Raw genomic sequence first — 21,740 nt, forward strand, 5'->3', positions numbered from 1 at the left:
AGGGGAAAGTGCACAGTCACTTTCTAAATCTACCAAAGTAATCAAACCTTGACTGTCCACACACGCTGAAATTGAGAGCCATAAGCAAAGTCCTTTTGGGTAGCCTGGGTCAGTTTGTTTCCTAAGAGCAGAGGGTCACTAGCTATGTTGTCTAGAAAGAAAGCCAGTTGGCAAGACAATACTTCAGCCACAGAACGACTCGTCACGCTGTTCAGTCCCCAAAAATATCCAAAGTAACCTAGCGTGATTGCCACTGTTGCTGAACTGAGATTCTACGCCAAACATCCTCCCCCTGGAACTTGAGGATAGGGAATTAGGTCTGTTCTCTTTTCCAGAAAACTCAAATCTCTAGGTGAAGCAAAAATGCTCAAGATCTGAAAAACCCAAACACCTTCCTCTAGCCCACTCGTAATTTCACTCCGAAGAGGGAGATTTAAACTGGGAGCTTATTTTCAGGATAGAAACAGGCTTTCAGACACCTGCATGCTTTCCCAAAGGGCCTCTGAGACTTCCTAACCACACGTCAAGTGGTGGGGTGTCAGCAAGATCTGGGGCTGCCCTCCTCCCCAGCACAGAGCCCCCGTTTTGAGTTAAAGTGAGCAGCAGGCCAAGGAAGAAAGGTATCTGTGTGATTCAACACCCCATTTCGTATTGCACATCCCAAACCGTTAAACGAAACAGAGCACATCATGTCTTCCATTGGCTACAGATGGGAGAGAAACAGCCACAATAATAAATTCACGGAGGTGGAGTGTGTCGTCACACGTGTTGCCAGGATGTGTGATCGGAAGGTGCGTGGGGGGGTGGTTAATACCATATGTCACCCAACTCTTGTGGGCCTGCTCCCATGTCAACAGCATCATGTTCCCCCACCACAGTGTCGACACCATCCCTGATGCCACGGCGCTCCGCCAAACCTACATGACTCTTACCAGGTACTGGAGTCGCTGGCGCTCAGTCTCAGGGGTAAACTCTGAAGACATGGGGATGATTTCTCCATTTCTGATGATTATGGCCCTAAAATGGTTAAGAGAAATATGCATTGTCAGTAGCCAATCTCGTAAGTACCTCAATTTTATAACTCCGGAGCTTGGTTTCGAAGACCGAGGAAATGCCCAAGGGACACTTTTTCTAACAAACTGCATGGCAACATTCTCTTTTCGAGAAAACTCAAATCTCTAGGTGTAGCAGAAATGCTCAACTCTGGATCCCTCACCAAAGTAAACATATGGCTACGTTTACTTTCTCTGCTGGCTGGAACCATGTCTTAACGCCCAGCACCAACCTTCCTACTTGGCACATGGTACACACACTTAGCAAACAAGTGGATGAAATGAATGATGTAAATTGACGCTTCCTCTAGACCAGTGCTCTCCAATAGAACTTTCTGTGACAATGGATATATTTTAATCTGTGGACTCCAACATGGCAGCCACTAGCCACATCGGGGCAACGAGCATCTAAATTACATTTAAATTAAATTAAATTACATTTAGTTTTACCTAATTTTTAATTAACTTATCTTTAAGTTCAGGTAGTCACAAAGTGGCTAGTGTTTCATGGAGTAGATAGTACAGCTCCAGGTCTGTGTTACGCCAAGTGTCGGTGGGCCGGTAGCACGGGCCTCACCGGGGAGCTTATTAGAAATGCAGACTCCCAGGTTCCACCCCAGACTTGCTGTATCAGAATCTTCATTGTGATTCATAGGCACATTAAAATCTGAGAACACCTGACTGAGACTCATGAGTTTCTAGGTAGTATCCTGGATCCAGGAAAAAACACTCATCTCATCCTGAAGCTTAGGAAATTCACATGCTTCCAAAAATTTGCCCCAAGAGCTACTGCTGACTCAAGACTGTGAGAGAACAGACATCCCTAAGGGAGCTATCTATGGAAGAGGCTATAGCATGGATAACCATGGAGCAACCTTTCCTAGGCCTATTCCAGATGGAGCTTCCTGTTCCTAGATCTTATTCCAAAGTGGTTCCGAACAGCCACTTTCTAGCGATCAATTGGTTGAAGTGGCTTGGGAATTGCATTCGATATGAACTCAACAGCTCCAACAGCTCCAAGTACCAGGGAGCCGGAGACTTGGAGACTGAACACACTTCTCTGTAAAGAGCCACAAGCATGGGAAGTGCCTTCGATGAGCTCAACTCTGGGTGGATGCCTCATGGACTCTAGGGTCAGCTGCACTCTTTGTGCCAAGAGGCCCCAGGCACCCCTCCCTCCCACCATAAACATAGTCTCCAAGGGCACCCAGGTGGCTCAGTTGGTTAAGCATCTTACTTTGGCTCAGGTCATGATCTCACAGTTCATGAGTTCAAGCTCTGCAATTGGGCTCTGTGCTGAAAGCACACTTCCAATGCTCTGTCCCCTCCTCTCTCTGTCCCTCCCCTGCTTGCACTCTCTATCAAAAATAAACACTAAAATACACACACACACACACACACACACACACACACACACAGTTAGTCTCCAACACTGAAGCGATCCCAATAAATGGCTGCAGCTCTCCCCCAACCCCTCACCCACCTGTGCCCAGTTGTTGCTGTCATGGAGACTGGGAGGGCAGGTAAGGGAGAGGGTGATAACAAAAATCATGGGGGCTTTAGAGGATTAACGGGTCTAAAACTAGTGGAAACTATGAGAAGATGGAAAATGTTAGGGGAGCTGACTGGGAAGAAGATGTAATATTTGTATCATCACTTCCTTTATTATGATGCCAAAAATAGGAAAAATTAAAAGTTCCTTCTTATAAATCTGTTGTCACTTGTAAAATACAATTCTCCCCTCCCAAGAAAGGTGATATCCAGCATTCACAAATAAGTGTGTTTATTCAAATGGTCTTTGTCCTAATGTATCAGTTAAGACTAACTTCCAGAATAAGGGAATAAGGGTTTTGAATGAGGATGGAGAGATTTGGCGAGCTTGCAAGGAAGGTCTAGTTTAGGGCCTAATCTCACACTAGCAAGAAGGACCCTGAGATCTGGGGTGATGAGAGTGAAAGTCATTAGGTAATAAATTCCAAAGGCAAACTTCAATTTCAAAATTTTGCTTAAAGCTAGTCTTAACTCTTTCTCCTCCCTTTTTCTACATGGTCCCTGAATTCCAGCTTCCAGGCTCTGACTAGGAAAGTTGGCTATCTGGGAGGGATGTAAAAGATAATGAGCAAAAGGGGGGCACCTGGTGGCTCAGTCAGTTAAGCCTCTGACTCTTGATTTTGGCTGAGGTCATGATCTATCTCATGGTTCGTGAGATTAAGCCCCCGCATTAGGTTCTGTGTGGACAGTGGGGAGTCTGCTTGGGACTCTCTCCCTCTCTCTCTGGTCCTCCTGGACTCATGCACTTTCTCTCTCAAAATAAATAAATAAATAACTTAAAAAAAAAAAGAGAGAGAGAGAGAGAGAGTGAATTATACTTGGGTGGATGAAAAAACTATCCATAGCAAAGGCCTCAAAATTTTTCTTGGTAACAACATTATTATCTGTAATTGTCTAATTGTATAGAGTCTGGACCATCAAGAATCCATATGCCTTTTCACTGGTTATTACAAAAAGCCAATGGACGTAAAAGGATGTCATTCTGGCTGAGTGACCACTAAAAAAGTGACTTGAAAGATTAAGGCAAACTAGGCAGGACCCTTGGGCTTAGTGGGCAGGGAAAGAGAACACAGCAAAGGCACCGGCCACCACTATGTTTACTCTTTTTAATTTCAAATTCACACAAAGTGAGGATGAGCATTCAATTCCAATGTTCACGGCTGAACAATGTTCATTCCAATGTTAGCTCACCCTAGCTAATTACTTTCTTAAATAGATCTTTATATCCAAATCCATCTACGTACAGAGCATTCTTCATTTCTGTTTGAACTACCAAGTTCTTCCTTCATGAGACACCCATGGATTAAAGATGACAGCATGTTTGGCAGTCAGACTTTCCAGTCCCTAAACTATGATGCCTCCTCCTATGCTTCCTGGCTTCCTTTTGATCTTTCTCTCTTTCATCCCTCTGATCTTGGGATCAATGTGTCAGAGTGCTGGTCTCCAATCTGGAGTAGGGCAGCGAGAGGGAATGGGTTTCAAAGGGAACAGAGTGCATGTGAAGGCTGACAAATCTTGCACTAAACAACCAATAAACTAGATTAATGCTTTAAAGCCACATTCTGTCATCAGAGGATCCTTGTATACTTTCTATCTTCTACTTCAGTATTTTATGAACTGTTTTTCCTAAGGAAAATTATTTAGAACAAACAGAAAAAAGCTGTGGCAATAATAAGAATCAAGGAGAATTAGGCATATGCCCTGGCCTTTCTTCTGGGCCCTCAGATCTGGACCTCTAGATAAGACTACGGTCAGATTTTGAATGACATTCCATTTACTTACTCACAGATTGGCCAGAGATTAAGTGAGGAAGCTCCTAGGGGCTGGGGTAATTTAACCAACTGGCAACCACTTCCTACCTGGTATCCCCTTACCATAAGAGTTGGAGGGTGGGGGTTTGTAAGCATATTACCCAAAGTTAAGGTCAGCCTTTCATTCACAGAGACTGAAACTGAAATTTACATGCTTTCATTTCTTGTCCGTAGCATAGATGGAAATTACTTGTAACATGGTGAATGGTAAGGTCTAACGTGTTCTTCGGACCCAACTGCAAGGGGACGGGAGGAGAGGAGGTAAAGCAAAGACATTAATAGTTTTTTAAATGTTTTTGCACCCTCCGCAAACATTAGCCACAAGAGAGAATAAACGTAATTTATTGCTGGTGAGAATTTTGAGTTCAGAAAGCAATTTCTTGAAAACTTTGCTGCTTCCATCCTCTAATGTCACAGTTTGGAGTCCAAAATACCTACCTTTTGTCCCCCAAGTTAGTCAAACTGTTAACTGATCAAGAGAAAAATAAGGGGTCAAATGAGGTGCTCATTTCAAAAATCCACTCAATTTTACAACTTTTCTTACAGGGATCACACCAACTCAGGTTAAATCCCACCTCCAAGCAGGATTGACAATCTCCAGGGGCATTTGACAAACAAGCAAAGGGGAAAAAAATGGGTAAAAGATATGATGAAGCAACTGACAGAAGGGAAAATGCAAATGTTCAATAAACACGTGAAAAGATGCTCAATCTCACTCGTCCAGGAAAATGCAAATTAAAGTAAAAATAACATATAACTTTTGCTCATTGGATTGGCAAACGTTTGCTGAAAAATTAAGAATGTGTAATAGTTCAGGGCAAGAGGAAAAAGCCATTCTCATAATTAACGGGAACGTAAACTGCTATACCTTTTAGTATATGTGCTGCCGAAGCGAGCACAATTGCTATACCTTTTAAAACTATTATAATGATGTAGTCAATGGTTCAGTCATCCTACTTTGGGGACTATATTCTAAAAAAATAGAAGATTCTGTCCATAAGATACGTGGACAAAAATTCACACTTGACATTATTTGTCGTGGCAAAGACTGGAAATAGTCTCAATGTCTATCAAAAGGGGAAATACTGAAGAGTTTCATTTATAACCAGTAAGATACTACACAGTCATTAAAAAAATAAAAAAGTTCAGTATGTTTTGTAACCTGGAGGTACCCCTGATGTATTGTTAGGTGAGAAAATCGAGTTGCAGAGTAGTATGTGGTATAACCCCATTTTTGTAAAAACAAAACCTCCATACAGACACCCCACACATGAGGATGCTGATCCCAGGCCCAAACCCGGTGAGCTCCTCTAGGCTCCGCTGTGGGCGATTACGAAGGGGGTACCAGGCAGGTACCGCACTGGACCCGGTACACAGCCACGGCACTACAGTATCCACGGGAGCTGCAGGCAAGGGCTCTCCTCTCCACCCTCCCCACTGGCCACGTTTATGAGCAAATCCGCATTCCCAGCCCGGGCAGCTCGGCAGGAGGAGTCCTGGCCCCAGCACCTGTCTCCATTGTGAGTCGGTACTTTTCCACTCGGAATCCTTCCCCTTCTCCGTCCCCCACACCACGAACCCCTGGTTTAAAACGCAGAGGCCTTTTGTCCAGAGCTCCTCAGCAGTGAGAATATTCCCTCCTGTCTGTGCTCCATGTCAACTGACCCTCGCCTGCCCAGATGCCCTTCAGTGAGGAAAATGGAACACGGGGGAGCTGGCACTTTTCTTTTTCTTTGCCTCTTGCCTGTAGGATCACAGTAAGTGAATAAAGGTTGACTGCTGCCTTCAGTTTGGCTCATTGCCCTAATTGGACCACCTTGACAGCTGGCTGCTTGACAGTATAAAAGTACATTTGATTGAACAGGGAGAAAGGCACGTAAGTAGGAGCATTAATTTTTCTTCAATTATCTTTTTGTTATTTGACTGCTGCAGGAAATGTATGTTCCTTTTGTGAAGTTTAAAGAGGAATTTATTTGCCTAGATTTGGCCACATATTCACAGAAGTCCTGAAGTCCTACTAAATGCAGATTCGTTTTTGTACCACGACCAATCTTCATGAACCCTGTGTGCCCCAAGCCCTAGTCCACAGAATCCCACCCAGTGACCCAATCACACATCAGAGGTCATTAGTCAGAGCTCAGGCATGAATGCAGAAGCATCCTGTAGCTGTGTTGGGAGCCACTAACTGAGAAGCCAGTGGCTACATTGTGTTATGAAAAGTAAGAACTGGTTAAGCCCCCAAATGTCTTTATTATGTACATTGTTTTCAGAAGAAGATGACGGTCTGAAGAATCACAGGGCAAACGCAGGAAAACTTTTGTAGCACTCCCCTTCTGTAACCCTGGGGAAACTCCCCTTCTGTAACCCTGGGGAAACCTTACAAGCCCATGCTCAGACAGGCACATTCTAGAACAGATTACCTCTCAGCCCTTCTGCACCCCCCTTCAAGGTAAAACCTTTGGCCTTAAAACCAAAGAAAATCCCCAAATTCACAGTTAAATGATTTTGCAAAGAGGTGCCATATCAGATGTGGTATAGAATTTTCAGCCTCAATAGAAGGCCTTATCCAACTGGCACAAAGAGAAAGAAAAAATGGATATAGACTTATACTTATCAATATAGACTATATGTATGTGTATACACGCACGTGCACACACACATATGTAAGCACGCACGCACACCTCTAAGTTTAACACTGGTACACTCTATAGAACAGAAATGGAAAAGAAATACGATATTGCCAGGTTGCTGCATTTAAAAAAGCAGGTGATGGTGTCCAGCAGCCTAGTTTCCTTGGAATAAGAGATATAAAAAGTATTCCAAGCAAAACAAAAGTTAGGGATCAAGCTCACTCCTGAAGTCAGAATTGAACCAACGTTGCTTCATTTTACCACCCCTTGATTTCTTCTCTCTGAGGCATGGAAATCGTGGGCCAGCAAAGGAAGTGATTGGAAGCTCACGTCTGAAAGGGCGCTGACGGCCCAGAACTTCATTCCAGTCTCTCCTTGTTAAGAGGTCAGCCAGCCGTGCAGCATGGAACCCATTAAATACGTGTAAATGTAGGACACACAAATAGGCAGGAGGAAGGTCCTGCACGATCTACCCTTTCTAGGGGGTTGTAAGTTCTGACAGTTGACCCAGGAGGGGATAACATGAAAGTGAAAGCACGAAACGACACACACCGTGGGGCGATGGCTAACTGCTGAACTCTCCCCCAGCTCAGAAAGCCCGTGGCATCGGAGAAGGGCACGGACACGCGCACCATCAGCGGCGGTGAGGCTGCGTGGCACGGCAGAAGTGGCAGTGGCCTGGGGATGAGCATTTGGAGGGGCCAGCCCCGCCTCGAGCTTGTCTTTAGCTCCGGGCCTCCGGGCCTCCGTGTCCCTGCCTTGAAAAAGAAGAGAGGGGCCCAGCTCATCTCCCAGGCACCTTTCAAGTCTAAATTTAAACGATTCTTAAAATAAGTCTGATGTAGGTGGGGGAGAGAAAGAGGGACAACTGTTCCAGTTACTGCTTCTCTTCTCTTCAGGAGGGGGCCACCGCCACAATTTACATTCGAAAAAATATAAACCAAGCCAGAAGTGCCGGGATGGGAAAAGTCACCCTTGGTGCAGCTCTTAAATCATAAAGGACAGGGAGCCCATTACTGGGCAAGCCCCCCAATGTCATTTCACTGTTGTCACCCGTCCCCTTGGAGCGCAGGGCTGCAAACAAAAGGCACCTTCGACACCGTTAAGAGTATTCATGGGATGCCCTGATTCCATTACACACTTTTTCAGCTGAAAGTGATTCGAAACGCAACATTAAACTGCACATTTCCAGAATGGAGGAGAAAATCGGATACAAGGTGACAAAGAGAAACCATTTGGAAAACCCTTTTTGACAGTGTATATCAATTCCCAAGTACAGGGAGGAGGCATCCATTTTGTCAAGAAGCATCAAACCTTGTGAGTTCTGTTCGGATGTAGGAGTGTCTCCTTCAAAAGTATCAGAAATGTGTCGATGGAAAAGAAAGCAGGGCAGCTGACGGAACAAGCTGGGGTTACCACCGGCAGAGGACAGGCAGGCTGTCGAGGCTAATTAGAGGCGTCAGGAAATAGCTGAAGGGAAAAAATAATCCCAGGAGCCTAGAATTAGTTTGGGTGTGTTTCTAGTCATTCCATTTTCAGAATGGATACTAAAGAAAAAGTTTGCAAACACGATGATTCATTTAACAGAATGTCAAGTACGCAGTTAAGTTTCTCAGCAAAAATAGTCACCAAAAATGGCCGGGAGAAAAAAATTCCCAATCTTTAAGTAGCAGCAAAAAATAAGGGACCATTCGTAGAGCAGTAACTGAATCAGATGTTCCTTGTTTTTCTCACAACTAGCCCAGTCTGTATAATAATTTCTCAATGTCATAATCCTGCCACTTTCTACAAACATCTTGCTTTACCAGCAACCTTCATGAAACCCAATGCACAAGAACAACATTTTCCAGACAAAGTAAAAGCCTCATAGTCATTAAAGAAAACTTACTGAGGTGTTTATTATTTCTGAAAAAAAAAAAAAAAAAAAAAAAGACCAGGGGTCCATCTATAAATTAACAGTGGGGTTCTTTGTTCTACTTAAAAAAAAAACAACCTATGATCCACATTCCATAAAATGCATCCTTTTAAAGTGTGCCATTCAGTGGTTTTGGGTACATTCACAAGGTTGTTCAACCATCACTACTACCTACTCCTGGAACATTCTCATCACATCAGAAAAAAAAATCCTCACCCTACTGGTACCCATTAGCAGTCACACCCCTCTCCTCCACATACTCTCAGGCCCTGGAAACCACTAATCTCCTTTGTTTCTATGGATTTGAGAATTCTGATATCATTTGCCAATGATGTTGTATAAAGGAGATCGTGTAATATACAGCCTTTTGCCTGGTTTCTTTCACTTAACATAATGTTTTCAAGGTTTACCCTTGTTATAGCATACATCAGTACTTTATCCTTCTTATGGCTAAATGAATATTCCACTGTATAGATATACTACATTTTGTTTATCATTCATCAGTTGATGGGACATTTGAGTTGTTTCCACTCCTTGATTATTGTGATTAACACTGCTATGAACACTCATTTACAAGTTTTTGTGCAATTATGTTCTTAATTCTCTTGGCTACATGCCTGGGAGTGGAACTGCTGAGTAACATGGTAAGTCTATGTTTAATCTTTTGAGTAACCGCCACTTGGTTTCCCAAAGTGGCTGCGCCATTTTACATTGCCAATGGTGGGTTTTAAAATTCTCTCTTCAAGTACCGCAGAGTTCAAACTAAATTTATTTCTGAAAAATCCCACAGTCATTTCTCATTTTACACAGTTTTAAAGTACTCTACTGGAAAGTTTTGCCTGTATGCTTGGATTTCAGTGCACACACTCAACACTCAATGGTTCATTTTCCATTTACCTCAGAGGATATATATTTATATATAAAACAAAACATATATTCTGTTCTTCTCAAGTGCAGGGTCAATACCTGTAATCCACAGCAATGCACAGCCCCCCCAGCACAAATGTGAACAAACATTTCTCGAGCTCCAAAGCAAGCACATTTTTCTCCCCATAGCAAGTAGCCAGACTGGGGGAGGCCACCAAAGACATTTTTTTCTCTACTGTAGTCATTGTTGGAGTATGATGGATCCTCCCCACCCTTAACAAAATAATAAATGATGACTACAGTAGCTCACTGTTTGTGTGCCAAGGCAGGTAGGACACACGGCGTCTGGGAAGCCATCTCTTCTTTACTAATGCTCTGCATCAGTCACACCCAGGTTACAGTTGTGTCCAATTCCGACCTCTTCACTTTAAAAAGGCAATGCAATGGAGCAACGGAACAGAATCCCAGAAAGAGAAATAAAAACAGTTCATGGGGGTGGCAAATAGATGCTTTGAAAGAAATTAAAGCAACTGTGGCATTGTAGCCTAAAGGAAAGAATGAGAAATGATTTGATCATACTCTCCTTCACGCAATTTGAAATGGTTTTATTCAAAGAATGGTGGGTGACCAGTTCTTCACACTCAGACTAAAGCAAACAAGAGGAAATTCTATTTAAATCAAATCAGTAAGATTCTATGGTTGCAAATGGGAGAAGAGTTTTCAGATCTTCACATTATGGATTGATCGAAGCTCGTGGGTTTCCATCCCTGGAATTCAAAATGACATGAGGGGGGGTTGTCTATATTTGTCTGCCAAGAGTCTGGAGGCATCCTTCACTGTTTTTCTTTATGGTGCTAGAAATCAAGAACTACATCTACTCTGTGAGGGCAAAGTCAGATGCATGAACAATTCACTCTAGACTGTGTAAGAAGGTCTTGCAACCTATACAGTATAAGTGAACAGAGCATCCTCATGACCATGGCCCCTGTTCAAACTAAGCTGCATGACTTCACCTCATGGGGCAGGTGGGCTTACTTGTGGCCCATGGATAAGACAAGAGGCTAGATGCCTTCCCTGTAAGGCCTCTCTGGTCTACCTTCTCATAGTTACCCCATGTCAGTTCCTCACACAACAAAGGCTTGGGAAGCCCATCTCTCATCTACTGAACATAACCGTCAGGTGGGTTTGGGGAGCCAGTGGATGTAGTGGAAAGCAATCAGGGCTTGGAGTCCAAAGTCTAGTTCAAGCTATGAACTCACTATGCTAGGAAAATCAGCCACTCCGAGACTTGATTTTTCCCATGTGAAAAATGGGGCAGTACCACTTTCTTCAGATTAGATGAATTAAATAATGATGCTGATTGAATCATTAAAGGAAACTCACATATCCGAAAGTCAAATTAAAACAGTTACTTAGAACTTTGTTATTTTGTACAATAACTGTCCATAATTGTGACCCTAAGGAACTGTATAAATGAAAAAATAAATTATATTCAGTGGCCTCACTTAGGCTCTTGTAATAAAATGGTATGATTTCCCATGGGCATTTCAGTCACGTGTTCAGATATTCCGTAGAATATTCCAGAATTCCATAGAAAAGAAGAGAGATTGACAGCATGGTATTGGTGCATTCCTGTTTCTCTTCATCACTAGCTTTAAAAACTCCACCCTCTTCATTAATATTAATGCCATAATCTCCTTAATATTCTTCTAAGCATATGTGTAATATAAGATTTTATCTTGACTAAGATATATAAACGGTTCCCATGCCAAATTCCCTCTTCTTACAAAAATTCTTCTTAACCTATAATTTACCTGAGGCTACTACAACTGTGTAAATGAAAAATAAGAGTCTGGACTATATCTGTGGGAATAGATAGAAGTCTTAGAAAATACATTAAAAATTTTTATCCTATCTGTATTTTTTATATGCACATAATTTTTTTTTTTTTAATTTTTTTTTTCAACTTTTTTTAATTTATTTTTGGGACAGAGAGAGAGCATGAACGGGGGAGGGGCAGAGAGAGAGGGAGACACAGAATCGGAAACAGGCTCCAGGCTCCGAGCCATCAGCCCAGAGCCTGACGCGGGGCTCGAACTCACGGACCGCGAGATCGTGACCTGGCTGAAGTCGGACGCTTAACCGACTGCGCCACCCAGGCGCCCCTGCACATAATTTTTTAAATATATTCTCCCAGGTAAAGGAAATGAAAGGTCTGGGAATCCACTGACATTCCCAAGTTGGTCACTGGAGGGTGACAATGTTATTAATGGCAGGGAGACAGAAGAGATGCCAATCTGGTGAAGACAATACTGCATTTTGATTCTGTAAGTTGAATTTGGGACATGTGCCTAATGTCCAAGTAGAAGGACTAGGGAGCACACTGCTGGAAATGTGGGTGTGCTGCTCAAGAATGAGGTCAGTGCTAGAAAAACAGACTTGAGAATAGTCAGGTTTACATGGCAGTCAAAACTAGGGAATTGAAACAAGTGTTGCAGGAAATGTATATAGAAAAGGTGGGTATAAATATGAAGTGAGAATCTAGAAAGATGGGTCTAACGGGGCGCCTAGGTGGCTCAGTTGGTTAAGCGTCTCACTTCAGCCCAGGTCATGATCTCATAGCTCGTGATTTTGAGCCCCACGTCGGGCTCTGTGCTGATGGCTCAGAGCCTGGAGCCTACTTTGGATTCTGTGTCTCCTGCTTTCTCTGCTCCTCCCCCCACTCACACTCTGTCTCTCTCTCAAAATAAATAAACACTAAAAAAATTAAAAAAGGAAGGAAGGAAGGAAGGAAGGAAGGAAGGAAGGAAGGAAGGAAGGAAGGAAGGAAGGGGGGGAGGAAGGAAGGGAGGGAGGAAGGAAGAAAGAAAGAAAGATAGATGGGTATATTCTTTCATTTACCTGGTGAACTCTTCACAGTGTAAGTCAATGAATTGAAGTTGCCCTCTATAGTGTTCTCCACAGAATACTCTTCTGAGTGGTAATAGAAAACCACCCCCCCCAGCCCCCCCCCCCCCCCGCAAAAAAAAAATCATGCTCAGAGAGTCTGGGAAACACTTTTCTCTGCCCCAGGGCTTTTCTGAGCCTTTAATATACTAATATGGGTTGTTGTCCTCCAAGAGTAGATATCTATCTGTACAATAGTCCCAAATGTGACTAGGAGAGGAACAGCTCTTAACATCTCCTCACTTTTCTATCAGGTGTGGGTTAGACTCAGGGACAGATGCACTTGACTGAGCTGCAGCCTAGGGACACAGTAGGCTTCACTACTGGTGGCCTCACGTCCTACTCCCAGAAGGCTTGTCAGGTAAGAGTCCAGGGCTGCTCTCTCTGGGGAAAAAGCCACACCATCCATCTCTCCCTCTGACTGACTCCATTTTCTTTTCTGAGATGCGCTTCATTCACAGTCCTGCAGGAGTAAAAGGGGTAGAGACTGGGGTGGAGGCTGCCTTTGAAGAAAGCTAAGCTCTCTCTCCCTCCCCACTCTTTGCCTTTCTCCATTCTGGCTCTTCTCTAAATAGTTTGCCAAGTGAGAAAACCCGGGGCGTGTTCCTGCTACTCTGACTTCAACTGGTGGTTCTGACTGGAAGCTTGAGGGCTTTCTTGTTCTGGTTCTCATTTTATTTCTGTATTTGCTGCCTCTCTGGAATGACTTTCTCTCATCACCAGGATTAGGGGGAAAGAGGCACACAGGCTGTTCTGGTCCTAAGCCATGCACCTGACTCTAGCTTAAACAAAAGAAGACTTCAACATGTTCCAGCAGGGCTCAGGAAGGGACTGCAGTGTGATCGAAGGCCAACATTCGTTACTTATAAAACGTGCTCCTCTATCCATAGATTTCTTTAGTCATCTTTTTTGAGAATAGTAAATCCAGACTAGATCCTGGTAATTAAGAGTTTCCAGGCCTTGGCCATTCAGCTTCTTATTCCTCCCCGGACCTTCCACAAAAACCAGATTGAACATTAACTCACCTCTGCAGAATGGTGTTGCCCCTGGCCAGCTTCCCAAATGGCTCTCATTGCACAGATAGGAAATCTCTCTGACATTTACAGGTGAAGACACATATTTTGGACTTTATGTTTTTGCCCTTTTGCAAACACTCAGACCTCAGTATGGAGTTAAGATCCCATTACTTCTGATGGGAAGCCCAAGGGTGGACAGTACGACCAACCTATCAAAAATGTTCACAAAACTAAAACCCAAAATTGATTTACGCTTATGGAATGTGGTGAAGACAACAGAACTGGCCTGCTTTAGTTTTATTTGAAAAATAGAGGTGACTGAGGAAGAGACTAATCGGCTGCCTGAGAGCAAAGGTGGGACACTGACAGACAACAAAAGACATACTATGTTATTGTTATTTTATCTGTTAGACTGAGAAAGGGGAAACAGCCTTGAGTAAAACAAACAAACAAACAAACAAACAAACCAAAAAAACCCCATAAAAAACTAAAGCCCAAGATAGAGGAAACCATTTCAGAAGAGGTTTCTACCACAATAAATGGGATCAAGTCCTCTGGCTTCAACAGATTTACATCTCAGGGCCCTGAAATCCTCAAAAATGAAGCTGTCACAGTTCTGTCAGGGATTGGGGAGGAACTGCAGAGAAGACATGTGCCCGAAGATTCAAGATAGGAAGTCAGATCCGAGTTTCAATGAGACGATGGATTCTGTCAGCTGAGGAGGAGGGGCTTGGTATCAATCTGGAGTAAGATTCTAGAGCAGGCCAATAAAGAAAAGGCATGTGAAGGCTAATAAAGGAAAGCCCTGGTCCTTGGCAGTCTGCCCAGATCCTCTCAGAGAGTAAAGCATGTCATTTCCAACTCTCCCCCTATCCCTTTTTTGGTCCAAGTAAAAGAAATAGTGCACGCAGAGTATCAATTTGGACTTCAGAAACCAACACAATCTTTCACTATCTTTTGATGGACAATGAAGAATAGGAATTAATCTAAGTAAAAGTAAGCACGTGAAAAATGGTTGAAATGGCCACAAATTGTAATGAGTTTCAGTCCATTAGACAGTCACTGTGACTGGGAGGGCGGGGGGGGGAGGCGGTGGTCAGGAGAGTCAGAGTGGGCTTAAAGATGTGGTCTTTATAGGGCAAAGCTAACACCTCTACACTGCATGGATCAGTTCAGTTCTGAGTGGTGCCATGTGTGAAAAGGGAAAAAAAAATCACATGAACAGGGCCAGGGTCAGAAACCTGGATGATGAATGGTTCAAACCAGCTCTCTGAAGAATGTGTGAAGGAAACCGGGGGTGTTCATTCTGAACAAGATTTGTGGAGGACTACAATAGGTACCTCTTAATATCTGAAGGACCAACAAAATACGAGAGTAAATGATCATTCCTAGGCAGTAGGAATATGCCTTTCCTTTCTTAATCTTATTTATTTTTATTTCAAAAAACTGTACACAAGTAACATATGCTGCTTATGTAATAATAGAAAGTATTGTTTTTACAAAAGTTTCGTGAGGTAAACGTGCATATACATATACAAAATAAATGCCTGAAGGAGAAGGTTGTCATAACAAAGAGGAAGTCCAGGCCAGGGAGTGCAGAAATACTGCTGAGCTGGCAACACTGAAGGGTATTTATTGAGAAATAGAGAAAAAGTTGGGGGGGGGGGGGCGGATGAGAAGAGTTTGTGCAACTGATTTTGAGAAGCTGACAGAACTAGGGAAGAGATGATGGCACACGAAGAGCTGAAAAGCTAAAAAGCTGGGGAATAATCTCTTCCAGGAACAGCAGCAAAGAGAGGGAGAGAAAAACCAGGATTCCTAACCATGGGCCAGGTGGACCTAGTTAAGCTAACTGGAGCGGTAGCTGAGATGTCAGCAAAGGTTTAGCCAAAGCCAAAGAGTATCTCCAAGGGGTCAAAGAAGAAAAATCTCTTCTTCTAGACTTCACAAGGAGCACTGGATGCTGCGATTGGTGCAGCTGGAAAATGAGGCTGGGGAGAGGGTGGGCGACCAGAAAAAGCACTCCCAGCAGTAGTGAAGCCCAGAAGAGAGACCACTGGCCTGACGGCAGCCAATGGGCACTGTTTGTGTCCACAGGCAACTGAGTCATTCCAACCACGTGAGGTGTGTCAGCCGTAACGCCTACTACTATCCCCGCTCTCCCTTGCACTCTGCTAAGATTCAGTTATGAATCTGAATTATCGGAGTATGGATGGTAGAGTAAAGGAAAAGAGGAAGAAGATCACCAACAAAATAAGGAGTGTAATTTTCAATGGATAAATCATTTCCTGTTTTCATTAACAGGAAAGTTAATGTCAAAAGTAGAAACTCACTCAGCTTCCATGGAAGAGTGGGGGTGCCATTTGAATTTTTGACACAAGAATGTACAGGAAATGTTTATACTATGGGCTAGTACAGTTGAACAAATAAAAATGTTCACCTAAGTAAAAAAAAAAATCTTAAGTTCTACACAAACTACTTACTTAGGGTTTGTTACTTCTTCCTCCGAACTGTGAGAGAAAAATACACCAGTTCACTCCCATAGATCTCACAGGAAGGGAAAAAAAAAAAAAAAAAAAAAGCTGAGGAAGAGGTAAATTCACTGGAAGAAAAACACACTTGAGTAAATCCACCAGAAATGTGTCATCACAGATACACCATTTTCAAATGTTCTTCTCAGGGCAAGGTTCAAGTTGTAAGCTTGTTCTTATAATAACCCTGTTGGAGAGCCACTTCCTACGACAAGACCGCTCTACAAGACACTCAGGAGAAACACAATCCATCAAATCCCATGTTTCTGTGTCCCAATTTCTATGGCCCTATTCAGCTTTACATTTTGATTGTCTGGCATCAGTCAGCAAGTCCCACACTCCAGAGAACAAGAGGCTCTTGGAGCACAATCGCCCTGGTCCCATTGGCTGGTCCCATTCACAACCACCTCTCAAAGGAGAAACACAGATGGAAGCTTTCCCCAAGCAAACCTTTACAGCCTCAGCATGGTGCAATTTAAGAGTGAGGTTCAGAAGCAATAAGAGAGAGCACTAATAGATTTGTTATCATTCGAAATTATCAAATTTGTTATCATTCGAAACTTGAGTTTGCTATTCAAAAGGCTAACTGTGGTGGGTGAAGCTGAGTGCTTAAAACTGGCCTGGAATCCTAAAGTAACATATCCTAATTACAATCACATTCTTTCAGTCACAGATGAAAAAGTTCACACTTTCTCATGTTTGGCTGGGATCACTTAGCGTCGTCCGTTGTAGTCGTGAGAGCTCTTTCATGAGAATCAACATCTTCATTTGGTTTCCACATGAATAACCCTCGGAAGCTACAAAGTCTTTGAAGAGCATCTATTTTTGCCTTGAGGTCTGGTGGCATCAGAGTTCACATGAACCTCACAGATGAAAGCTATCTGAGCGTGATTTCATCTGTGCCTACAGCGTTCTCACCAAAGGGAGGTCTCTGCCTGTGTGGAGTTTCTGTAGCTATACGGCTGATGTGTTTATTTGTAGTTAAAGCTGTTTTCACCAGTTTCCAAGGAGTAAGGAATTTAAAGATGATCTACGATGCATGTTCATCAGAGAATGAATGTGGGAGAAGTCACTGGGACAGTTAACCCAAACACAGCTTTTGACCGCATCTGTGTTTTCTCCACGTGAGCAGCGGGTCATAAGCTTTGCCAAAGCTTAGAATTTATCTTTCTGCATACGCAACTGCAATCTTTCTTCTCTCGCTGGCTACATTTTATTTATACCTTTAAACTGTGGATGGGACGTCTCCACAAACTGGATGGCTCAGTCCGTTAAGCATCTGACTTCGGCTCAGGTCATGATCTCGTGTTCTATGAGTTCGAGCCCCGCGTCGGGCTCTGTGCTGACAGCTCGGACCCTGGAGCCTGCTTCAGATTCTGGGTCTCCCTCTCTCTCTGCCCCTCCCCTGCTTACACTCTCTCTCAAAAATAAACAAACATTAAAAAGATTTTTTTTTAAACTGTGGAGAAAAGAAAAGGGTGTGTGACCCACGAGAGGTCACAAACTATCTGGCAGCAAAGTGGGTTTCTCTTCTCCATGAAGGGTTACGGTGGCCAGACCATTACCCATAATGCAGAGATGCAGTAAATGACATTTCTTCACAGAAACTTTTGAGCTTAGGGGCACCTGAGTGGCTTAGTCGGTTAAGCATCCGACTTCAGATCGGGTCTTGATCTCGCTGTTTGTGGGTTTGAGCCCTGCACTGGGCTCCACACTGGGATTCTCTCTCTCTCTTTCTGCCCCCTGCCACTCTCTTGCTCTCTCTCAAAATAAATAAATAAACAAAAAAAAATTTTTTTTTTTGAGCTTAAAAATCCTATTAGTTTGATGGTTTCATTTTCGGGATGAAGAGACCAAGATCTATGGAGGTCAGGGGTTTGGCCAGTCTGAAACCCGTCTTATCTTCCACCTCAGGGTCCACCCTATGCTATGTTTTGCCCTCCTCCTGGGGGACCATTCCTTCCCACCTAAACTCCTGGTTGTTTCTGAAACATTTTGGGACACTCACAGATGCATTCTGCCACCCTCTAACAAATGCCAGGATTCTTTCCAGTCCTGAATTCCTGCCTTACTCCAGCCGCGACCTTTTCTTTGCCTGCACTGGCTTTCTTCCCCATGCCAGTGATGACCACCCTCCCTCTTCTCTCCTTTGTAAAATCCAGTAATATTAAAAATGTTGAACTGTGGTGAATTTCCCTCCAGACAATTACCAGGGACAAAAATAGTGAAATGAGAGCAAATGAGAGTGACCCAGAAGAAAAGACAGAGTGTGCACCCAGAGACATCACTTACTCCGGAGCTAGTATGTTGAGAGGTACTGTCTGGGGACACACAAGTCCCCTGGCTTATGTCCTACATTGCCGGGAGGGGAAACCATGCTCTGGAAATCTAGGTATGCCCTAAATTAGCGAGAAGAGACCATGCTTGCAAATGCTTGACAGAGCTGAACCACCAATGTGAAGCAAATCTGCCTCAACTTAGGTAATAGCTGTACTCACCAACAACACTCTCAACACACAGAAGGCTCAGCCTCTAAAGGAGCTTGAAATTTTAAGCCGTAAAAAATTGACTGAAAATAAACCCATGTGACCTTGAGCATAATGGAAGCCCCAGTAACACCACACTTTCACTGATCAAATTAGAACTTCTAAGACTTCTCCTCTCCCTTGTTTTCTTTCTTTCTTTCAACAAATACTCCCTGAGTGCCTCCCCTATGCCCAGCACAGGGAACAGGGAACCTGAGAGAACAATCTACTGCCTGGGAAGGGCAGTGGTCTGTGTGGGAAAGGGGGCGGCACACCAGAGGGAGAGGCCGGTGGGGGGGTAGAGGGTCTACAGTGGGGCTGGAGGGACTGGTAACGGAGAGCCATATGGAAAGCCAAGGGTGAAAAGGGTGGGGTGCAGCACAGGCTGAAGCAACTGTGTGCACTAGACCTCCAGGGTGGGCGTAGAGGGTCTACAGTGGGGCTGGAGGGACTGGTAACGGAGAGCCATATGGAAAGCCAAGGGTGAAAAGGGTGGGGTGCAGCACAGGCTGAAGCAACTGTGTGCACTAGACCTCCAGGGTGGGCGTGCACTGGGCACATGTGAGGAGCTGGACCCGGGGGGAGGGGTGTGTGCACCAGGCATGCGTGAGGAGCTGGACCCGAGGCGGGCTGTGCACTGGGCATGAAGGAGGCTGGACCTAGAGCGGGCGTGCACTGGGCACACATGAAAAGCTGGACCTGGGGGCAGTGAAGACGACCAGATGGGCTTTGAGCAGAGGATGTATCTTCTATAGAGTAGATCATGCTTGCTGTCTGAGGAAAGTGGATCGGTGTGGGACAGAACTCAAAGAGGGAAACAACAGCCTGTCGTGAAGTTTAAGTGTGAGATATGCCGGTCCTGACTGAGGGTTGGGTAATGGAAATCACGAGAAACGATGTATTCATGAGGTAATCTGGAATCAGAACTGACAGAACTCGGGTTAGGCTGGATGGGGAGCCAGGGCAGTGGGGCCGAGGCCATGTTTATCAGGTGTCTCCATGTGCCAGGGACCATTTCCCCACAATTAACCATCTCCTTCATATCCCAGGTCCCTGTGCACCCACCATGTAGTATCGTCCCCAGACTAGGTGCATCTGCTTGCCTAGGCTCCTTTAAAGAACACTTTAAAGTCCACAATGGCATCAATGCTGTCATGGTCTTTTCAAACAACAATGCTATTTATAAGCAATTTCTCGGAGAGCCTAAGCAGAGTTGAGCCTGCTTCTGGAAGAGCTTTGAGCGGATACAAAGCTAAGATTTCATTCCTGCCACAGATGAGCTCTAGCCTATTAGGAGAGGGCGGAAGAGATGCTCAATTATGCTGCAGTGTGAAAACAACAGAGAAGGGGGCTGCCTGGATCTCTGGCACACAGAAAAGCACCAGGAAACAACAGGTCTCTGCCTGGGAGAAGACAGGGGAAGCAGGGAAGACACCAAGGAAGCAGTGATACCTAACTTGAGTCTTCTAGAAGACATCCCAGGGTGATGCTGGACAGACAAGGTGGGAGGCAGTAGCATGTTTTAAAAACAAGAGGAAGAGGACGGTTTAGATCTGGGCGGGGGGTGCATAATTACATGGTCTGGCATTGCCAGGGCTTGTGATAGGAGAAGTGGCAGGAGACAAAGTAAAGGCAGGCTGACAAAGAAGGCTGGAATCCGGACTCGTTTCTGCAGATAGAAAGTCCCTGAAGGGCTTTAAACAGGGAAGTGGTGTGGCCACCCACATATTAGTCGTCTTGGGAAGTGACTGGCTGGGTACAGCAGAGTGGCGATCCCCATAAGGAACTCTTATGAGGCTCTGACAGGATTTGCTGATACACAGGAGGGGAGAAGGGAAAGAGAAAGCGTGGTCACCATATTCTAGGTTTCTTGTTTAAGTAACCGGGTGCTGCAGCGGCACCCCAAAATTGGGGACCCAGAGAAAGGCACCATTTGGGAAAATTCCTTTAATTTGGGGCACATTAAGCATGAACACGTTTGCAGGACATCTTATTTATTTAGACCTTACCTTGTTCTAGAAAGGATTTAAAGAGAGGTTACACACACAGACACAAGATGAAATAAAAAATAGATATATGTGAAAAATGAAACTAGGGGAGATCAGAGGAAGCTAGGAATTAAGTTAATAGAAAACACACGTGCTGGAAGGCTCTTGGCATTAGTTGTCACAAACGCTTCCTAACAGCAGCACCAAAACCAGCCCAGTCAGTTGACTCATCTCAGGGTCCAAAATGAAAAAAACATCCCTCCTAACCCCCGGCCCTTCCCTAAAATGCGCAGGAAAGTCTTCTGTGGTACCTAGGAAAGAGGACTCTGTGATGAAACAAACAGCAGGTTCTTCAGCAGGATCCCTGCCAGTACATACAGCAACCCGTTTCACCCGGAGCTGTTTTTCTCAACCTTCTGCAAGGGAGGCGCATATATGGCATTAGGACTGCAGATCAGAAAACCAGGGGAGTCACAAGGATGAGGTCAGCCCTAATCCAGGGATAGACCTGGGAATTTCTTAGAGGGATGTCAGAACTAGAAATCCTCCCTATGTACTATTTCTCACAACATAATCTCTCAAAACACTGAAAGGCAGCATGTTCCTGGTCATGCTGTCCGACAAACACCTGGACAGCTGTTACCCTACGTGCCAAGGCATGGGCCTGGAGAGCAGGTTCGACTCGGGGATATGGGCGAAGAGGAACATCAAAGTGTGAGCAAAGTCAGAAGGCTGACCCTGCCATGTGCCTGCACGGAAGAGCCCTGGCATTCTGCAGAGAGGTGGGACGTGGAGGTGACCAGAGGGAGGCGGTCATGAGATGTGGAAAGCAGTCCAGTTTGGGCGGCACCAGGACACAAGTGGTAGATGAAGGTGCATGAGGTGGCTGAGGGTGGGGTGTAGAGCCA

At 44.4% G+C, this 21,740-nt stretch overlaps 1 protein-coding gene across 4 annotated transcripts in view; it reads right to left on the bottom strand.

The window, feature by feature from the left end:
* Window positions 1-21,740, bottom strand: part of PPM1H (protein phosphatase, Mg2+/Mn2+ dependent 1H) — a 264,703-nt gene that overhangs the window by 86,436 nt on the left and 156,527 nt on the right. For all 4 annotated transcript variants that reach the window (XM_045464965.1, XM_045464964.1, XM_045464966.1 and 1 more), the window contains exon 5: window positions 933-1,017. In XM_045464965.1, the coding sequence (XP_045320921.1) occupies window positions 933-1,017 (85 nt within the window). The remainder of the gene's footprint in view (window positions 1-932; window positions 1,018-21,740) is intronic.

This window comes from Leopardus geoffroyi, chromosome B4 (genome assembly GCF_018350155.1).
Source record: "Leopardus geoffroyi isolate Oge1 chromosome B4, O.geoffroyi_Oge1_pat1.0, whole genome shotgun sequence".
Lineage (NCBI taxonomy): Eukaryota > Metazoa > Chordata > Mammalia > Carnivora > Felidae > Leopardus > Leopardus geoffroyi.